A 22,139-nucleotide genomic window follows, 5' to 3' on the forward strand; every position below is an offset into this window, starting at 1 on the left:
ACGTAATTAGAAAAGCATTGCATACTTTTGGGGCTGGGTACAAACGAGTGTCAAGGACGAAGGGATGTAGTATGTAGAATATATTTTATGTGGCAATTAATTGAGTTGTTTAATTGGTTTTGGCATATGTACAAAAGTTTTTAGTTTTAAGTCTGGTTTACGGAGAGTAAAGGGGTAGTTATCATATCACATGGTGTTCGGTTTATCAGTTTGCTTTTATTTGTGATTTATAAACTGTGCAGAAGCTAAAGAAAAGTTATCAATTCTACTTATTTGATAAGGAGCAGTTGTTCTAATATATGCGAAAATGTAATGCTGTAAAAGGTTTTTGAAGTTTTATCAATGTTAATATTTCAGAGTATTGTTCTACATGATTTAGTATCTTAGGATCGTTTATTTGTTTAATAAACGCTTTTATCTAGAATGCATTTGTGTATTTGTAATATTTAATTAGTTTATTTATTTATTTATTTATATTTTATATAATTATATTTTAAAAATATAGAAACAAAACTAATCAAATGATTACAATATTTGTATGCCATAACTTGCGTAATGGAAATCAATTAATTCACATTTTTGAACTTTATAATTGATGATTGTGATTAATAAAGTTAATAGGTTAATTTATAATAATTATTTCGTTGTAATAAGCCTAAAGGCTAATGAGCAATAAATAATATTTGATTACGCATTAAGCGTTATAAATCAAAGTCATGTGTTAAATGATGTAAATCCATTAACACAGCATTGTGCTGCAAGTCACTAAGTTCTTTGCTTCGTTAATCAATTTTCCCCATTGTCCTTAGCATTAGCGCAAATAATAAAATTAATCGGAGGTAATGCTGGAGCATTTAATATTAATTATTCAGCTCACGACCGCGCGACATTAAAATGCTATCGGCCAATTGCAGCTGGATATGCAACATTATCCATCTTGGTTGCCTAATTAGTTGCGTCAACAATTCTCCAACTAGTTTGGCATGTTGCAAGGAGCTCTTGCTGCATTCGCATCGCTGCATCCACGAACCACATCGATTTTCAATTTGCCAGCGTTCTGCTATCCACCCTGCTCTTACCAAAAAATCAAAAAATATATATATATCGGAGGGAAATCTCAACGCTGCACTCAACTGCAAATGCTTCGAGGAAAAGCTCGAGCTGCGAGCGGGTCACAAATGAGGCAAAAAGGATGCTGCCATGCTAAGAAGGAGCTGCTGTAAAATGCATGCTATGTCAGCACTTTGACTAACAAAACGGCATCGCTTGCCTTGCAGCCATTTCGCCGTTTTCTGACTATTTATTTATTTAGTTTCCTTTTGTCATTGGAATGTCGTTTGATTGTGTTTGCCCTGCGCAGACAATGACGGCCAGAAATGGAATTATCCTTCCCCATCTTCGATTTTCACAATGCTATTTGAGTGCCATGTCGTCGTTTTGTCATCGAACGATTCAAGTGCATTATTACTGGAAAATTGTTCAAAACTCATTGCAGCAATTTAAAGACTATATAGCTTTATATTGAAATTGAATGCAATTTTCTGGTTATAAACTTAGGACTTTCACACACATGAATAGTTTTAGAATCAAAGAAGTTAGGATATTAAATTCATTATTAATGCATATAGATATATCTAAGTCATCCAAATGGTTTTATAGAAAGTAATTTCCAATATAGATTCGTACTTTAAACTTGATTTTCATGGCTTTAGTATATATATTTTACTATATTTTAAAGTCAAGTCCGTAACTTTGTAGTTTTTGCATTTCACGCACAGAGCGCTTTCTGTTCTATTTGCCTAGTCCATGCTGGCCATATGGCTTATGCATAAATCATCGTGTATGATGTGACCACCGCTCCACGTCATCATCATCATGATCCCAGGGATGTGGAGTGTGCCACAAGCCGTGTAAAATGCCAGGATACGGCCGTGTCCGTGTTTCTGTGTCTCCTGTCCCGTTGCAGCTGCCAACGACGTAGGATCCTGATGTTTCGGCTGACATTCCCTTTGCCGCTCTCATTATTTTCATTTCGGTTTCCCTTGCCCACATTTGGACAGGGTTAGGACATAGTAATCGCATTATCCTTGCCTCACTTTGTGACCAGTTGAGAACAAAATACTAGTAGTGAGCTATGGAAAATATTATTCCCTGCTCTCAAAACCACGATAATACGTATTTTTATCACTTATATTCCGTTTTGTTATAACTAATAAGTTTTACTGTTTATAATAAATATTTTTTATAATTTTGAAACTTTTTATATATTTTATTTATTTTATTTTTGGTTTTTAAAACCATTATTGTGTTTGTTATTTGGAGTAGTGGTACATTTTCTATTCAAATGTATGTATCTAATTGAACATGAATTGGAATAGTCATTTGTTTAAGCATGATTTATGTATGCTTCAGTTGATTTTCGTATATGGTTTTACCAAAGCTTCTCAAAGTAAAAAAGCCAAAAATTGCCTAGTTTAAGTTAAGAAGACATGCAATGCACAAGGACTCAAAGGAGTTTACCAAATACGAGTGCAGGAAGTAGAAAATACAAAATGAGAAAATCAACATTGGTAAAATCAGTCCAAGTAATGGATCGAAATGAAAAAAGGAATCCATTTAAATCGAGCGGCTAGCTAAACTTGAACTTTTAATGAGTTAAATGTTCCTAAGCTGTTCTAAGCTAACAAACTTCTAAATTATCATTGAGATTTGGCCAATTGTCTCGTGGTTGCGCTTAAATTTGGACTAAAACTTACTGGACTGCTACGTTTCGTTAAGGACTAGAATGTGATTTGGACTGTTTTTTCATTGGTTTGGAAGACTTCGATTTTTGTTGGGTTTTTCTGTTTGCTTTATTGAGAACTTGGAACTTCTTTCGAAAGTTTTCAATTTGATTTTATTCATTTTTTTTATTTTTTACGTACCGATCATAACCCGGGCTGGGACTGCATTCCATTCCAGCCAAAATGTGATAAACGACGAGGTGACCAATATAATGCCAGGTATGAAAACGGTTGTAAAATAATACGCACGATCACGGGTAAATGTCAACTCGACCTGTAGGCAACTGTAATTACCTTAAGAAACAAGGCCGGAATTATGCATTATGCAAATTCGGCCAAGGGTTAACACACGCACACACACAGAGACAGACAGAGAGAGATAGTAAGATATATAGATAGAGAGGCCTGATTGTTAGAACTATACTCCGCAAAGGACCTTACACTAGCCTGTACTTTTCCCGATTTTTCTTTTTTTTTGGCTTACTTTGGCTAAACTATACTCATACTTTCAGACGGAAACAAATATGTAAAGTTGAAAGTGAACTAAGCTTGTGGTTCGGTAATTTGGGTAATGCTTTCCAGATTTTTCGGGTGGGATGGCTCTCATTCAAGGAACAGAACCCATGCAGCAAACCTTATAATCTAGGATCTTTTTGGTGAGGGCATACTTTGAGTGGGCACTGTATTTCAAATATATATTACTACTACGTTGGCCGCATTGAAATGAAATGGAAAAGTGACAATTAGAAATCATAAAATGTACAAATTACATTACAGAAGGGCAATCGAAAAAGGCAAATGCTACGAAAGGCGGAAAGAAAATCAATTCTCGATGGCGTACAAAATTGATTTTTGGTTCGGTTAATTTCTTAAAAGTACATATTTTTATTAAGAGTATTTGGTTTTGTTTGGTGTGAGAGATATAGAGAGCGAGGGCAAAAATTGGTTATGGTTTTTGGTATGGTTTTTCATTTTTTTTTTGTTTAAATTGGTTGGTATTGGTATTTTTGGTATTGTTACCTATCATCGATCTAGCTGGCACGGCATTCCATTCTAGCCAGAAAGTTATAAAGGACGACGTCACCAATATAATGCCGGGTATAAAAACGGTGGTGAAATAGAATGCACGATCTCTGGTAAAGATTAAATCGACCCTAAGACAGCTGTAGTTCCCTAGGGGCATTATTTTTTGCATTTCGGGTTTTTGTTTTTGTTGGTAGCGTTTTGTAGCGTTTTTTTTTTATAAGAGAGTAGGTGTGGGAAGGTAGACAAAGAGTAGACCATTAGATAGGCATTTATTTTGGATTTATTTTTGTAGATTCTTTGCTAAAATGTATAAGCTGCAGAAGCAAGTCTAGCCGAGATCTGAGACTACGTAAGTAAATAAGAAAAATAATTATTATTTTAAAGCCAAGCCAAAGAATGGAGTACTAAACTGAGAAGGTCCGGTTTTGTAAGAAAAAACCTAAAATAATTGTATCAAATACGCCATTTTTGTATGTTGTACAAAGTAAATACCAGTTTACCATCAAAAACACTACGATTACTAAAGAGCAAAACATTTCCCGGTTGTAATTTCTTTGGCTAATACAAAGTATAAGCAAATGAAGTGATTGGCATTCGATTACTGGCAATTGCGATCCCAATGACTTACCTCTCCAGCTGTTCTGATCGCAGGCCGTCGTTTGATTCTTGATTAAGTACGCGTTCAATGTGGTCAGCGAAGGACTCTTCCGCAGAGTGTCCTCATCGTTTTTCCAGACGTACTTGATTTGGGCCTCCTCGTAGGAAACTGCACGGGGATGATGGAGAAATTCAGGTTTAGGAATCCCTGCTTCGCACAATTGAATTATATTCTCAGCCCCCCTCTCAAGTAATTCCATCACAATATTATTAATTAATTAGATTAATCCAAATAGGCGGGCATACACAAATGCATATTGTCTGGGCCGTTTGTTTTGGGGACTCTAGGAGGGCCAGACCCGGTAAATTAAATCATATTTGACAAACAAGCCGTGACAAGCGGGCAAAAGGCGAAATGCGAAAGGCACAGCACTTCGATGGATGTTTTGCCACTCATAGATGACAATCTCGGCAGGAACCGACATCATCATCATCTTCCTCTCAAAGTAATTTACGATGTGGCTCACGTTCTTAGCCGATGTTTCCAAGCGGGTTGGGAACCGGAAACAACTTTCGCAAAACAATGTAAAGACAAAAAGGCCAAAACAAGGCTGACTGGTGTGTGTGTGTATGAGGATGTGTGTATGGATATGTGTGCATGTGGCAGGCAGTCAGCCTTGTTAGTCACTTTGTCAGCTTTTGTCGTTTAGCCCTCTTTGCTACGCCCCCTTTGCCTCATCCATTGTTGCATGAACACACAGACACACACACACACACAAAGAAGCAAATAGGCAAATGCAGATGGTGGCTAAGATTTCCCATGAGTGGCAGTCAACACGCCTGCCCATCTTTTTATCATCAGGACGTCAACATCTTGAGGTTCCCTCTCAACACTTTGGAATTGTCACATCATTTATACATTAATCCCACTTCAGTTGTATTGTTTAAAAAATACTTTACTCTCAACACTTGCTTGCGACATCTTTCTTTGTGCAATCCAATATATTTTTAATTTCAATATAAAATCCAGCCACCATTAGAGGTATAATCATATATTCATTATATTATGTTTGATTCAGTTATAGCATCAGTTATATCAGAATTTAATTTTGTCTATACCTCCAGATATTCGTAATTTTTTAGACTTCATTTAAATGATATTTATTTAATGTTGTTGTTTAATAATAAGAATAACTTACTGCTCTCCATGGAGAAGGAACACTTGGGGTCATCGAATGGAAATATATGAAGACTTCCCTGGCAGGATAAGATCAGGTGACGTCTAAGGGAAAATTACAAAAAAATTGGTTTAAATAAATATTCAAGTGCTTAAAAGCTTGCAATATTCTGTTAAATTTTCGAGTTTAATTCAATTTAAATTTTATGGATTTCGAAGAGCTATTGTCTGCCTTTGGGCTGAATTCTCTAGAAAAATATTTACCTTTGAATAATTAATATATTATATCCTTAAATTATTTGGGAATTTTGTTTTCAATGCACAACTATCGTAAAATATTTTTGACCTTATAATTCTTTGAATTTTATCCCCTAGCAATTTCATGCTTGTCTTTGCCACTTAATATCACGCTTTGTTCGGCAACATCAATTCATAATTTTCCACCCCGTGTCGCTGTCGCTTTTCCAGCAAGTTTTTCCGACATTTCTCCTTGTCGGCTATGCAAACAGCAAAAGGGAAATGCTGGACCAGAAAATGCTGGCGAAAGTAAATGGCAACTGCAACTTATTTTAATTGCTGGACGACACTTTTGCGCCATGCAGTCAATTGGAAAAGTTCTGTTGAATTAAAAATGTAGACAAGTTGGCAAAACGCGGGGCAGTGAGCGAGAAAAGGGGAAGGGTAAGACAAACAAGACCGTCCAACAAATGTTGGTCATATTGTGAAAAGTTCCTCGCTTTTTTTTCCACCCATACGAACCTATATTTTGCAGCTGGCGAGGATTGGGGATATATGTATGTACTTTGTACCTGGGCAAATATTTACATACCTACTTTCACTTTACATTTTACTCATATTCACCTATTTTCCAGCCTTCTACATTTCTTGTGCTATTTTTCATTACGGCCTCGTATGTTTGCCTGGCTAGCTTATAGTACATATTTTGTGGACCCTTTTCCTCAAATTTTCCACTAGCCAGCGAGGAAAAAAAGGTGGAAAATTGAGCAAAAGCAAGTGGAAAAGCAAAGAGAATAAAAAAATATTGCCGCTTCGCCTGTCATCTTGCTATCCCTAATGAATATGAACTTTGAGCGAAAATTTGCATTTTCTGGCGCCATTAACGCCGCTTAGCCCCGGCCTCGTCTCGTCGGATTTTGTATAAAAAATTCATTCATATTCAAATCGGGCTAGAGAGCAGCAGACACACACCTCATTGCGTACGTAATGGTCCCGTTCCGAAATATTCTTAAAGCGAAATGCATTGGTATGATGGGATCCTTGAAATCGCCATGCATAATGAAATACGTATCCGGCGTCCAGATGCTATCATGATGATGCAGAGCATTTAAGAAGTCATAATGAGACTTATTGCCATACTGCAGTCGCGGATCGTTCCATTGCTGGTTCAGCAGAAATTCAACCTCGTATTTCTGCAAGCAATCAATTCAATATAAATAAAATATATATTACATTTTCACAATTCATCAGCAGGACTCACCAAACTGCTTTCATCGGGCGACGCTAAGCTCAGGAGCAGCACGTTCACGTTCACCGTCAGAGTGCCTATTAAAAAAGGATTTCAATTCACACGGTTGTGGTCTACTTAACATATATTTTATTGAAGTGCCAAGTGCCAGAGAAATAAAAAAATTAACTGCCCGATAAATGCAAAATGTCTACTGAAAAGTGGATTATTACTGCTCCTAAGAACTCATCATTAAGTAAAAGGATACATTCTATAGAAAATAAAAAGGCAGTTACTAAAGAAGTCTTTATACTTGAGAATAAGATAGGTCATCGAATGAAAGCAAGAAGTACAGATACAAAGTGCATCTACATAATATAAAAATCCGCGAGAGTACACCAACCGCGATTGTGTGGTCTCCGTGCATTTTGATTAGTTGCCATATCGGGCGATTGCAAGCCACAGCAAAAGTCTTCATCTGCAAAAACGAATTGAATTAGATTGAATCATTTCGAGAACAAATGTTTAACTTTTATCTCATCAGTTTTTCCGATCTAAACCATTCTCTTGCATTGTTATTTTATACTTTCCATTAGTAACACAAAAAAAAAAGATGCAATTTTCCAACCGCTGAAAGAATGTCATGTAATGATTTTCCAAAGCATAAGCACGTCGAAGAAAATGTAATTGCATTGCATAGATGGTTTGGCTGAAGATAGTGGCCACCCGCACCCCAAAGTGTCCACATCTTTTGTGCATCACATCCATGGCAGTGGCGCCATTAACTTTAATTGATTTTATAGTGTCCATACGTCGTGGCCTGGCTCCTCCAATTGTTGTCTGCAGGATGTCATTGGGCAACCAACCCCACCTACGAAAGCAACTCTTAATGGCACAAACACAGTGTGTTTAGTTTTTCCCCAGTCTCCACTTAGTAAAATTGGACATTTAATCGCAAGAATGTGAAAATGGCGGCTAATTTCTGAAACTTCTTACCATTTACAGGCGGCAGTAATCGTTTATCGTAGCGCTTCTTCTCAAGCAGTAAATCTAATATTTCCTTATCCGAACTGGACTCATCAAATCTGTAGAACACGAGAAAATCATTTTGAAAATTTATAAACCTTATTACGATCAATGTAAACTTGTGTTAGTAATTGACAAAGTAGTTAGTTGTTATTTTCCCAAGGAATCTTTTATGTACAACAGTTTTGTGTGCTGTTTTCAAGTAGATGGGAAGATTTGAAGCCGAACCATCAAAGTATAATATCAATGAACTCATAAGTAGGTAAGCAGTTAAAATAATTAAATGTTTTAAATTCCTTAATGAGAATCTAAGATCTCCTTTAGGTTTTTAGAAATCCTAAACATTATCTCTTAGTCCTGAGAGAGTAAAATAGTTGACTTGTTGGCAAAGCATTTTATTTTATGCAACTCATAAACTTTATTTCAAATTGCATGCATAACATCAGCAGAACGAAGCTGAGAAAAACCAATTACCTCAACGGGAAATCAAATGAACTCAAAAAAGTATATTGTGTGCAGAAAACGAAACTTAATAATTCCAGAAAAAGAGGTAACCAAAAACTCGAGTTTTCTCTTTTTCCGAATAATTCTCAGCTTTCGGTATTTTTTTTTTTAGAGATGGAAGGAGGTGTGCATTAACTTACTTCGACCAATCGATGCCATGACTGAAAGAATTTCAAAAAGGAAAAAATAAATAGAACAATTTTTGTACGTGTTGTGAAAAGGATTGCCAGGCGATACAGAATGAAAGATACATATATGAAGAGATAGATGGATAGTTGGGAAAATAGAGAATCTGTGTGGGCGGGTTGAAGGTAACAAAATCAAATGACAGTATTCCGAAATGAATTGGGTTGTTCTAATGAATGCACCGAGTTCGCCCCGATTGTAGGATTTGTACATCCGATTCAAAATTTTTAATAAGTTCATAGGGCAACTATATAATATAGTAGTCTGATTCTGCCCGTTTCGACTTATATACTATAGTTTAATGCAGATAGCAGTAGGACTAAGAGACTAGTTTTCGTAGAAACGGGCGGACAAAAGGACATAAGGACAAACGGACTAACTATATGCAAACGGCTGTTGATACTGCATATATACTTTATCATATATGGCAAATAAGCTCGGATAGCTAAATCTAACTTCCTTCCATATTCCTATTTTAATTGAAAGAAATCAAGGCGAACTTTTGGCTTGCGTGACTCTGTACTGATATTGTGCGATTTATCCTGCACTCACATGGGATGCTTGTCGAGGGCACCCGTCTCCGACTGCGTGGCAGCTGCCGTGGACGCGGTGGTCAGATAGCAAAGCATCAGGAGCACACTGGAGGCCGCATAGAAGCTGATCGACTGGCTGTAGTGCTTGTAGTGCTGGCCGAGATACTGGAAGGCGGCCGCCGAGGTGGCCGCTGCCGTGGCGCCGACATTCGCAATGATGGCCGCTGACATGGTGGCGGGCAGTTGGGTCTCGGCATACGGATGTTCTTGCCACGCCCGGTACGCTAGGGGCTGGCGATCCTGGACAGAACTCAGGTCCTCGTGCTTTTGCAGCGTTTTCGCTAGGGCGGCGAGGGCGTGAAAATGCAGGGATATTGCCGAAAGTTTGGAGATGCTCGCAGGATCCGCTGCAGGATCTGGGTGGCGCCTTCGCCGGCGGACATTGTGTTGCTGCCAATGCTGCCCATCCTCATGCCGCTCGGCGATTTGAATCGTTGTTGCCGCAATATCGATTCCGATTCTGCCCGCCGCCGTATCGACAATGGATCCTTGCCGCGCCAACGCGTCCTCGCCTTCGTCCTTGTGCGTTTCAGCCACTTGACTACTACTGTGCTTGTTGTTCTCCTGACGTGCCTGCCGTATCGTTAAAAGCACTTGAGCCGCCGCTTTCTGATGTTCGGGCCCGGTTGCTGCCTCTCTTTGGGCCTCAGCCTCTGTTTCAGTTTCTGTTTCAGCTCCTGCGTCTGCTGCTATTGCTACTGCTGCTGCTGCTACTTCTGTTTGTGTTTCGGTTTGCGTTTTATGGTTTTGTTGATAGTTATCCTTGATTTTGATGTCCTCAGCTGGCTTTTCGTTGTTTCCTCTGACAGCGACCTTGCCTCTGGTCCCCGCTGCTGCCTTTTCCGCTTTTCCACGGCATTGGTTGCGCCTCAGTTGCCTGCTTCTCGGTTTGTGGGGCTGCTCTTTGGCCGCTTCAAAGACGCAGCCCATGTTACGACAACTGCAAAGAATGGTGTACCAAAGAAAGGGGTATTATTTTTACGATATGTCAATCACTCTCCAATTTTATACACTTTACTTTAAGAAATACTGACAAAGAATATATTGCTTTAGTACTATTACGTTTCCTGCCTCTTATTTAAAATTAAACAAATAATCAGGACAATTATTGCCAGCACAAAGAACTTTTTTAATTTAAAATATTCAAAGGTTTTGAAAATATTTTAAAATATTAACAATATTTTTTAAATATTTTATAATAAAATTATTAAAAGTCAGAATAATTCGATTTTTTAAATTTGGCAAGGTGCAATATTTAAATATAATATGATTTATATCTTTCAAAAATTCGTACAAAAAGTAAACGACTGTCAAAATGAGGAACACAAATATTTTTGAGAAATACTATGAGAAAGCAGTTTTGTCGCGGTTTCAATTCAACTGCCAAACTAATTAACCTCGGCGAAAGCAATTCGCGTGGCACAATCTGAAATAAAAATCTATCGTCACCCACTTGATTGTCGTTCCAATGACTTGGCTGCATCAACACTCTCGCCGGTACATATAGGATTTGATTGATGTGGCAATATTGGATTGTTTCGGCCCAACGACCACGCCCACCTGCGTGCACACCTAGCCGTAAATGTCAGTTGCCAAATAACATGGGGTTCTGTAACGGATTTACGACTGCCACAGGAAAACTTTAATTTTCCAGGTAATTTCAAGCAAAAGCTGGCACTTCGTAGAATTCCATGATATTAGTTGTTGACTGCAAATTACATGGACAAGTGTCCTTGTTGAGGACTCTTGATAGCCTAGATCATGAATATAATGAGGTATGTGAGCTAGAAAAGCTGCCGACAATTGGGTGAGTAGCCTAATATATTTTTTACCAGAAAATATATTATATTATATTTTTCTGAAAAATCAGATAATTTCTAAAATATTTTTAACATATTTACTTGCCAAAAATACAAAAATTAGATTTCATATTTATTTAAGGTACACGGTATGTACTTTGTAAGTCTCAAGCTGTTATCCCTAATTCAAGTGGAAAATGTTGCCAAAAGTGATAAAACTAGTTTGGTCTACCAATGTGCAGGACCAAAAAACGAATGTCAGTCAGCCAGTCAATGGGCCAAACGAATTTTTATTGTTGCCTGTCAAAGGCTGTCTTTTCGCTGCCTCTCGGTTGTTGCCAATTCAGTGGTTGCTGTTGTGGTGGTTGTCAGTTTGTGGCCAACTCAGGAAGGAATTCAATTTTCATTTCGACCAAAAGTGTACGTATGTATAGTTTTGAAGTAAGTACAAGTTGGGCTATATTTTGACATTTTTCCAACATGCAAAGACCTAAACGGCCATTGCTCCAAGTGAAATGAATGCCGAGCTCAGAAATTCAATTTCCGCTTTTGCGCTAAATAAAACTAAAGAATAAAACGACATCCATTGAGAACGAGTGATTTGGGTCTGATAAGTTATTTTTGTACACATGCATGTTTGAACACATGCTTTTTAAATGAAATCTAATCGGCTTTTGTACAATTCGCATAAGCTGCTCAAGAAAACTTTATTTTAATACTGTTGGTAGATTAAGAATCCATAAAACATGGAAGCAAACCGCACTCAATTTAAACTTGATTGTCCGAACAGCTTATTCGCAACCATATGGAAAAGCCAGTGAAAAACTTTGACATGAGTGAGTCGGTTCTCTGTCTTTCTACCCATTTCCACTTTTAATCAAAGAAAAACCGCAGAAAACGCAGACAAACCCACTAAAGCGGGTACTCAGTGGCTTCGGGTTATCCGCCAACGTATTCAGGGTCTTCATTATACATTTATTCGATTTTTACGTGACTTTGGCCATAAAGCACAAAAATAAACCCCAAGACAGTAGATAGCAAAAGTAATAGGCATAGAAACTAGGCAAAGCCAAAGAAGTCGGCTCGTAAATGGGTCCCATATACAAATTGCTACCGATACGGCTTATACGTGTTTTCCTTGACCCCATACACATATGACTATACCCACCCACATGTGTCAGGACAATTATTGGCCTCAATCTGTTTTAAACGCTTGTGTTCGTTCGACTTTCCTTTTGTTTCCGTGGTGTTGCACCAAAATTGTCAAAACTTTAACTGAATGAGCAAACTTTTCGAGCAAAGCAGAAAGCTTTGAACAGCAAAAAAAAAAAACAAAAAGGGTAGAAGATATAAAAATGACTGACCATAGATCAGTTCACAACTGGCTTCCTTTGAATCCTTCCTGGCCCTCCCCGCTGATATCCTTCATGGCTTCCGGGGCATAAATTTACACAAACCGCGCTCGAGAGTCCGACGACTGCAGTTTGGCCAAAGTTAATCCTGCCATCGTCTGGCGGCCGGAAACGGCGCCAACTGACAGCCCAAGCCAACAACTAACCCGAAACACAACCAATCCTTCCACATCCCTTCGCCCTTTTCCTCTTTCTGGCCTTAGTCTATAGTCTATTTCGTTGTGCATTTCATTTTTCGCTCTCGACTTTTTCATATTTTTAGTGGAACAACTTTTCATATTCCGCATCTGAATGAATCTTTATTTTGTATCTCCATTTTGTTGGACACTTGTTTAGTCAATTTAATAATTTGCTGCTAGTTTTTGCCTCCACTCTCTAAATTATTTGAGACAGTGAGGATTTGCCAGCAACATTATTTGCATACTTTTTGGGCGGGAGCTTTTGTTGCGGTAGCCACATGTCGGATACTTAATATCCCTCCGACCAACAAACATTTCAAGCACGTTTTGTGCTGGATCAGCTTTAATGCCCTAATTTGCAATTTTGCCCAAATCAAGCGGCAATCCAATTAGATGGCAGTCCGACACTTTTCAAGCTGGCCAGAGTTAATTGAAAATTCCATTAAATTTGATGGAAGCGAAACTATTTGTCGGGATGAGTAATTGCAATGTACAGCTGATGTTTCAGTGGGAAAGAGTTCGTTGGTAATTGGAGTAATTCCAATTTGGTTAAATTAAGTTGCGATGATCTTAATTTTATAATGGATTATCAGCTAACGCTTCCATAAACCATGAAGCAATACAGGTAACCAAATCTGCTGAACTTGGTCTTTAAGGTCATTCCATTTACCCAAATCTCTTTTGTCGAAAATCCTTTTAAGGAAAATATTCAAAAATTGCCGTAAACGAACAAGTATCGGTCACAGACCAATGGGTAACCTCAGTAAACAAAATAAAAACGAAAAACTTTACCCACAACAATAGCAACAAGCAACAATTACAAACAACTTGATATCGATTTTTTGAGCTTCAGTGTTTGCCATGGCGCCATTGTTCGAAGTCACGAACTTTCCAGTGACAGAAAAGACAAGAGCAAAATAAAGTTGATTAAACCCATTGAAAATATCCCCCGACTTTTAACGTAGCCTATATAGCCGCGTATATACAAAGATTGTGGGCGGCCAAACCAGAAAGGCTAAATGGGGGCATTGTTGTGTTGAAGGCAGCTCAACGAATTATGAATGTGGACAACTCAACAAATTGTGAATTTATCCATTGTTCTGAGCAAGTTGAAGTCACACAAAGAGAAGATCTTTTAATAATTAAAGTAGAATGCCCACTAAATAACATTTAAAGAAAACTCTTTTATAAAGAAATGTTAAGTTCCTATTAAACAGTTTACTCTTTAGTACAATTATATTCTGGAATTTTACTTGAGAGTGTATTAACAACCAGTCACATTTATTTTTCAGATTATATATATTTTTTATAAAAATATTTATTCTCATATAACTATACAAAAATTCTCTCCGTGTTTTAATGTGCGTATATTAGGCTAATCCTTTAGTTCTGGTCATCATACATTTACATTGATGTCCTGTGCTTCAATCAAATTGAAACTGCATACATGAAATTCATATTTAATGAGCTTAGTTCACCGCTGGCCATAATGGACCATAATCTGTTGCATTAAAAGTTATTAAAATGTCATGGCAAATACCAAAATTGCATGGCCTGGCAAATGTGGTAATTGAGGAAGGGCACTTGACCCACTTTTCCCAGCCAGCCAGCGAATTGAAATTGGAAATTGGCAGTAAGAGCAATCTGCATGCTGGCATGCCTAATTAAATAACTCGGTGGCCAGATGCACAGCGATCCTGGAATGCAGGTGGTTGGTTATCCGGAGTGGAATGGCCCGAAGTGGAGTGCAGTTCATTCGCATTTCAATTAAAACGGGAGTGCAGACATAGACACTCGGCAAATGCAAACCACTCAGAGGGACGCTAAGCCGTTTAGGCTTAAGTCAGCTTATTGCTCGGAAAAGTGGAACACGCGACGACATGGTTGACACACGACGACGACGACCTGTTGGAGACCGAGAATTTTCCAATAATCGAACGTGCGCGTTTAATTAATGCCAGCCAAGTGTAATTGAATAAAAGGTGCTGCAACTCCTGCGGTTTTCGATTTCCAGTGCATTCTACAATCTGCACCTTAGTTTAAAAGTCACGATATTGGTGCATTCAAAAACCATTAAAGACAATTAGCTAGCACACGTTATTGTTGTATTGTTACGCTTTTAATTATATGCACATGATGGGAATATATTAAATATATATTAAACCAAATCCCTCTGTCCATGCTTATGATTCACCGCCGAGGTGAGCCATTTAACCAAACTAATTACACATTTTGACAGTTTGCGGTGCAAACGTTTGCGCACAGTTAACCCAAATGGCAAACTGCAAATGTGCAACGCTCGTGCGAAGATAGAGCAGGAACTGCGGTTTAACTGGCTGGTGTGAATGGGAATTCGGATGGCTTGTGGAGCCAGTGGTGGTGGTGCACTTAGAGGATGTGGGGGCATTGCGAAATTCCCTTGTTTGCCTGCTTGGTATCACGTTCTGTTTACAATAAGCTCCGGTCAGCTCGATGACGATGTTGGCCAGCACTGGTGAAAGTCGAATGCAGAAATGTCGAAGAAGAGACAACTTGTTTTCTTCTGCGTCCCCGGGGAAATAAGAACAAAAATCGAACAGATGGCTGTCGAACATGTTGGCTTTCTCCTTGCTTATGCAATACCATATGTTTTCAGTTGAACACTTTGGAAAAGTTGCGCTGGCATATTTTATAAATAATTAAAATTGAATGAGTAAATTGCGGTGGATATTCACGGATGACCGCGACCACAGGTCCTTTAAGTGAAGCGGAAGTATGTCATGCGCGCAAATGTTGCGTACACACTTGCGGTCAGAATTTTAAGACTATCAGCTCAAGCTGTAGGTGATTCAAACGATTTAGTCATTAAATGGTTTGACATTTATATTAAATACCACTTTTGGCAGAAGCGTAGCTGTGGTGTTGGTAACATGTAGATTATTTCACTTAAAAGAAATTTCTAAAGAATTCACTAGTAACAGATATACTACAGAGTACCTTTAAAATACCCCAGATTACAAGACTCCAAACCTTAACTTTAGCTGAATATGTTTATTTTATGGCCACCACTCGCTGCCCTTTCATTGAATGTTTGAGTAATTAAACAATCGAATCGAGCAATCCCCTTGATCCCATTTTCAGATTGAACTTTTCGAGGCTGTTAACATTTTTTTTTTTGCTGCCCATCACGACCAGTTTCGTAAAAGGGCTTTGGCAAGGATTTGGTTTTTGTGCGTCGAGAGTCCTCCTAAAATGTCGAAGGGAGGAGTTTTCGAATGCTCTTGGTCCTGTCACAGCCACTTAAATGCCATGCATCATGGAAATTTATGTGAATAAATTATAATCAAGCGAAGAAAAACTTGCAGACCGTAATAATTCAGATTAAAAAGTATTTATACACATGACACAGTCAGTTGGGAAAATTCTTCACGGTGGGCTGATGGGGTCCACTGGGATGTGGGCGTGGCTGTTTGCAAAATGGAAGTTGGGTGGGCTTATGCTGCTGGTCACGCGTGTTGGCCGCGTGTGTCCTGCGCTGATTTCGCCATAATAAATTGACATTTTTTGGACATTTCTCTGCTCTTCGCTCTGGTTTCCGCTCGGAGAACTGGGGAGCTGTCTGTCATTTAAGCCCGCTTTTATTCTTTCTTTCCACTTTTGGCATGGTGGTTTCTGCCGTTTTTACAAGCGCCCTGGGCAAGAAGCTTACGGCGATATTGGCCCAAGAGATGAATTCAAGCCGATACGACAAGTGTAAAATTTATATTTTAAGTCGAATTGGTTCTTAAAGAATTACACATATTACCAAATGTTTAATGAGCGTAAATATTAGCCTACATCATTTAATCCCATAGATAAAAAGTTGAGTTTGGCACTGTTTTGGATATGAAACCCACAACATGAGTGCTCCTTTATTTATAAAATCTGGACAATCAAAATTCCTTGGTTTTCCCCACAAAACAACCAAAAACCAGAAGGAAAATGACAGGAAAAAGCAATAAGCATTCGAAAAACAAGTAGCATAAGAACAGCGAACGAGCAGCGACAAATAATTTGGCACAAAAGCAAATAAACGAGATAAGCAAACAAACAAACAAACATGAGGAAAAGACGTTGATGAAGCAACAACAAATGGTGAAAGTAAAGACAAAAACGAGCCAAGTACCAAAGCACATAATGAGCATAATGGGCGTGTTGAGAGGGGTGGCTGCTGCCAGTAGGGGGTCACATTGCCCCTATGCCATGTGGCCTACCCCTAGGCAACATTCCCCTTTTCCACCACCCTCCCCTTGCCGTGGACATGACGAGCGCCAAAGAGCTTTTTGTGTTGGTTTCCCTCTGTTAGTGCTAGAATAAGCGCCACTTTACATGCACACGCATACGCACACACATGTACACTGGAAAAATATTCTGACGGACGAGCTTTAAAAATTATGAATAAGTTTTCTTGATTTACCAATATACTTTCAAAATATAAAGCGCTATCTACATAAGTTGAAAGTTCAAATTTATTAAATTTTTTAAATATATCGTTAAGAAAATAAGTAATATTAAACATATAAATTTTTCTACGTGTAGAGCGTGTGATTTAAATGTAAGACTTATTATTATTGATTTAGGGACAACGTTTCGCTGCCGTCAGTTGGCATATTTTTGCCATCGTCTTTGCTCTTAATCTTAAAAAACAACTTAATCTTTCGAAATGGCAATTCTCCGACTCCCTTCTTCGAGTGTACTTGCTGAGGGGCGTTGGCAAAAGAGAAATTAGGGGATGTCACCCATCCTGGCAGGATGCAGTTACCAGCTGCAGCTGCACCTGCGAAACGAGGGCAAAGGCACGTCGCCAACCATTTAAACTAATCTTGAGGCAGTTTATTTATATATCTCGAGGGTCGTTTGTTCTAACAATGTGCCCTGCTTATATAGGGGCAGATATATGCGCAGATACCTGAATATATATAGGAATATATATATATATATATATATATGTATGTAAATACCTGTTTAAGAGCAGGTGGCTTGTAAATAGGGGAGTCAACTAAAAGAGGAGATCCTATAAAGAACCCCTTCCCATATGCAGAGATACATATATCTTTTTAAAAACTTTAGGTAGTGTAGCATAGTGAACATTAATTCAATAATTTCAAGCATTCGGGAACACATGCCAAACAAAAACTTTAAAACTGCCAGGCTAAATATCATGATCTAATTAAAATGATAAACGGTGCGTATACGCAATATATATTTATTAAGTTTTTAAGAATCTGATCAAACTGTTTAAGGAATATACAATTTTTTAAAATGTAAATGCACATTACAAACTTTTACATTGATTTTCCATGTATACGTTTCAATTGATCTGCTTAATCTGCATGAAAGCACATCAATTACACGAATTGAATGAGGTACCCAACCTCACCAGCCACTCCTTCATCGCTAGTTCAATGGTTCCGTAAGGTCGAAGCCGCCACACTTGACTGACCTTTCCCCTAAGTAATACCGGTTCTGAAGCTATTTAATTTCTATATAAATATTTTGCCATAGACCACAAATCTGCGGGTCATAAGCCGCAAGGACACGACGCCGCAGGACACGCAGCTCCTTGGGAGCTTACGAGTCCGTCAGGCTCGCCAATCCTCGCCAAGCCTCAAGTGCATGCCCGGCTGAACTTGTATTAAAGCAGCCGGAAATTAAGCACACAAAAGTTTTCCAAGACCTAGCCCACACCTTCACAAATACACATGCACACGGCTGCACTGCGAAAAGCAAGGTGTTCATAGGTCCTTGTAAATGGTATTTCTACCAAAGGATACAAGCTTTAAGAAGAGTTTTTAAAAGAAATCCTGCCATATATAATGCAAAAACCAAACAAAATCGTAACCCAAATAGAAATAATCAGATGAATCCAATTATGTTTGCATTAATTCAATATTTCTTTTACCCATTTTAACCTTAATGATTTTAAGAAATATTCTGTATTTTCTCTTCCTGTAAGGCACTTCGTATTTGTGCTTTGCATTTTTTATGGCCAGTACTTTATTTTTATGTATTTTCCGTATGAGATTCTTTGAAAGCGAATGCATTCAGAGATCTGTTTGAGCTGTTGGGGCTTTGAACAAGTAAACGCTGGCATTGTGACTCAAAGGATAAGTTTTCGACTCACCAAATTTAACCCGGCAGCCAGTTCAATGGAATCCGCTATCGCCTTGTGTCTGCATAAGCGCACACGTCGCCAGATCGCTGAAAAAGATAAGTACCAATTATTAAATGGATACCATCAATGGAGTTTCGCACTTCAAGATTGTTTGGTTTATGTTTGGCATTAATTCCCCATTGTCGGCACTGGTTCTCAAAACAATGAGAGGCAACAGAGGAGGACGGCTTTTAGATAAAATTAAACATACGACTCATAGTCAAAAAGAAAAGGGGCTGAGACTTAGGCCCAGCTACTCATGTTGTCGGCATCATCAGCTTGGAATTCCCCAGCATGTGCCTCCGGCGCAAATGATGGAAATCACTTAACACGGAGTGCGGGGCACTGGATGACGATGACAACGAGGATATGACAGGGACGGGAGTGGGTTGTAGTGGTCCTGGTCGGAGTCGAGTGCTCTGGAGTGGGGATTGTGTCTGAGTTCTTAATGAGCTTTTGTCTGCTGCATACTTTTCAGCGACGAGCGAGCATTGGACGCGAAACTCCTGCGTCTTGGGCATTGTGCAAATATTTGACAGGCGGCAGAGGGGCGGGGCTGTCCCTTGGCTATTATGGCCAAGCATCTCAAAGCAGAGTGCAGAACTAATGAAAAATCAGAGTGAAGGACCTTCATCGAATAATTAAGCTATGACGGACCCAAGCAGATGTGAACAAGCAATAGGGATAAACATCAACATATTGCATAGTAATGCTAATAATCTACTAACAATAGTACTAATAATAACAAAAAAATTAAAAAAAATTTTAGAATAAAGAAACAGAGAAAAGTTGTAATATTCACGGGTATAAAAAACTTTTTATTAATAAATTGCTGCAAAATAATTCTATGATAAAATGCACAAATGGCTTACTGAAATCATAAATCCTGCGTAGGTTGTAAACTTTTGGTTTGCTCTACCGACATATAACACTATATTGGCCATTGATTGAATAGCCAAATTTATTCGTTCCACCAAGGATAGCCAATATTAATTTCCGTCAGAAAATTTCATTACACTCTCTACGCATAATGAGTGCCAACTTAATTGCCTTTTTTACATAGTTTTCCCTTTCAGACTTTCCCAACAATATCAATAACTTGTTTATGGGCACACAAAATTGAAATTCCCCCACTTATTTAATACACTTAAGCCATCAACTTGGACTTGGCGCACATGGCCACACGTATTAAATCACTTACGGCCAAGTTCAATCAGACGAGTTAATAACTTCCGCAATGTGGCAGCCAAAATTAACCATAATTCACATGCTACGGCCAACTAAACTGACCTATTAGCCCGACTGGACTTCGGACTTTTGGGTTCGGAAGCCGGTTAGTACGCTTGAATGGATGGGCCGTGCTCTACAGTGGGCCACGTTGATCCGGGCCAAGAATTCTCGGAGGAAGGGCGACTGTAATATGGTAATTTTAGCGCTTGTCTCTCCACGGACTCACATGGCAATCAGCACACACAAGCGCAGGTACACAAAGAATAAAAATGCCGGAGCACATGTCACATTTGCCACATGAGTTAACGTAGCTCATTTATCACGGCCCCTTTCAGCGTTCTGTGTCCTGCGACCTGCGTCCTGCGATGTCCTTTATCCTTCTGTCTCCCTGAGGCGACGGTTCAAGGTGACCAAGGCATTTGCCGGCCAATCTGAGGTCGTGTTCTCACGTGCACTTGGAAATCACAACGTACACTTTAGTCTGGTAAAAAAATGTAGAAATCAACCAAGCACAAGGTTTAGGTGTAAAATAAATTGTTAAAAAAATAGTTATATTTAAAAGTAAACTTATGTTGGAAAATGAAAATGTTCCAACAAATTTAATAAAAATTTGAGTTGATTAGGTAGGTAATAACAGGTGAATATTAACCAATTTGTTCTACTATTTGAGAGTCCTTTTACATCCAAAATATACTATTATTTTTAATATTAACAACAATTTGATGAAAATCAAGACTTTCTGATACCCTTTTCAAATCTTTTTCTATATAGTCTCAAATAATAATGCATGTAATTACATTAATTTTTTAGTTTCCCGTTTAAGAGACTTTTATTCCAGTGTAAAAATGCATGATTATACCTAACACCAAATTTCTAATTGTAGCCCCAAGGCATTGGCATAAGCAGATGGTGGAAGATCCTTAATTACGACAACCACGACTCCTCAAACTGAAAGGACTCCGTTGCCAGTAGCACAATGCAATATTTATGTGCGTGTGGCCGTGCTCCCTGGCCTCCACAAGTACATATATAATAGGCATATGTGCATGCGAACCTACACTATATACACACATATGGTATGGCATTATATGTCGCCTGACTAAATTTAGATATGCAAATCGATAAAAAAGAAATACCAAGGCACGCACGCATTTTTAGTGCCTAGAAACGTTTTTCCAGGCAGTCTGAGCCAGGACTTCTAGGACTAGGACTCGTATTCGTATAAAAGGACTTTGACTGAGGGACATGTGAGCAAAGGTCGCGCTTTTGTTATAATTGTATAAAGATAGTAGAGGCCTTATTCCGGCAAAACGATTTACAAACCTGCCACGAGGATTCGCCCCCAACTGAGGCTTTAGATTTAGGTTGGCATGATAGCATTTCCCAGGAAATGCCAACTCATTTGTTTTCCTCTGATGGGTGGTTAGTGCCAAAGTCAAGCAGAAAGTAATTCCATGTGGGTTTTGTGAACAGTGCACAAATTAGGGACTTCGAGTGATTGGTAATCAAAGTGATTTTATTGATACACACATAAATTAGCAGTTCATTTAGATTCCAATTTTAGACAAACTAAAGATGGCTAAAATCAAAAAAGTAATGTAGTTTGCATACAACAAATAGTATAATATGATATATGGATGTCAAGTCTTCTGGTTTCATCTTTTATCATATTTATATTTAATTTAAGTTTTATTTACATTTGTTTATTTTTTAATCCTTGCCAGGTGTTGTTACTTTCAGGATCTGTCTGGCCCTTAAATTACAACGTCCGTCGTCCTCTTTATAGTAATTATATGGTGGTGGCCCATGCACTTTAGCATTGTGGGAACCTTAACTTTTGTTTTACTTTCACTAATTGAACCAATTGGAGCACACAAACAAACGTTCATATATCTTTCTCCTATGCCAGAGAACTCTGTGCAATATTTATGGGCATATATTGATTAAATAATTAGGCCTTTGCAAGAGACCAATTCACATGGCTATAAAT

The 22,139-nt window shown here is 38.4% G+C and overlaps 1 protein-coding gene across 30 annotated transcripts in view; it reads right to left on the bottom strand.

Annotated features, from left to right (window-relative positions):
• Positions 1–22,139, bottom strand: part of LOC117140423 (glutamate-gated chloride channel) — a 50,100-nt gene that overhangs the window by 11,600 nt on the left and 16,361 nt on the right. For 15 of the 30 annotated variants that reach the window (XM_033303326.1, XM_033303325.1, XM_033303331.1 and 12 more), the window contains exons 3-12: positions 18,890–18,966; positions 9,317–10,297; positions 8,719–8,739; positions 8,045–8,133; positions 7,452–7,526; positions 7,082–7,146; positions 6,793–7,013; positions 5,606–5,688; positions 4,438–4,575; positions 2,925–3,077 (exon numbers count right to left, since the gene is read on the bottom strand). In XM_033303326.1, the coding sequence (XP_033159217.1) occupies positions 2,925–3,077; positions 4,438–4,575; positions 5,606–5,688; positions 6,793–7,013; positions 7,082–7,146; positions 7,452–7,526; positions 8,045–8,133; positions 8,719–8,739; positions 9,317–10,287 (1,816 nt within the window). In that variant the 5' untranslated portion in view covers positions 10,288–10,297; positions 18,890–18,966. Of the gene's footprint in view, positions 1–2,924; positions 3,078–3,803; positions 3,957–4,437; positions 4,576–5,605; positions 5,689–6,792; positions 7,014–7,081; positions 7,147–7,451; positions 7,527–8,044; positions 8,134–8,718; positions 8,740–9,316; positions 10,298–18,889; positions 18,967–22,139 lie in introns of those variants that run through there. The other 15 variants (XM_033303327.1, XM_033303332.1, XM_033303316.1 and 12 more) reach the window with 8 other exon arrangements.

This window comes from Drosophila mauritiana, chromosome 3L, assembly GCF_004382145.1.
Source record: "Drosophila mauritiana strain mau12 chromosome 3L, ASM438214v1, whole genome shotgun sequence".
In the NCBI taxonomy this organism is placed as follows: domain Eukaryota; kingdom Metazoa; phylum Arthropoda; class Insecta; order Diptera; family Drosophilidae; genus Drosophila; species Drosophila mauritiana.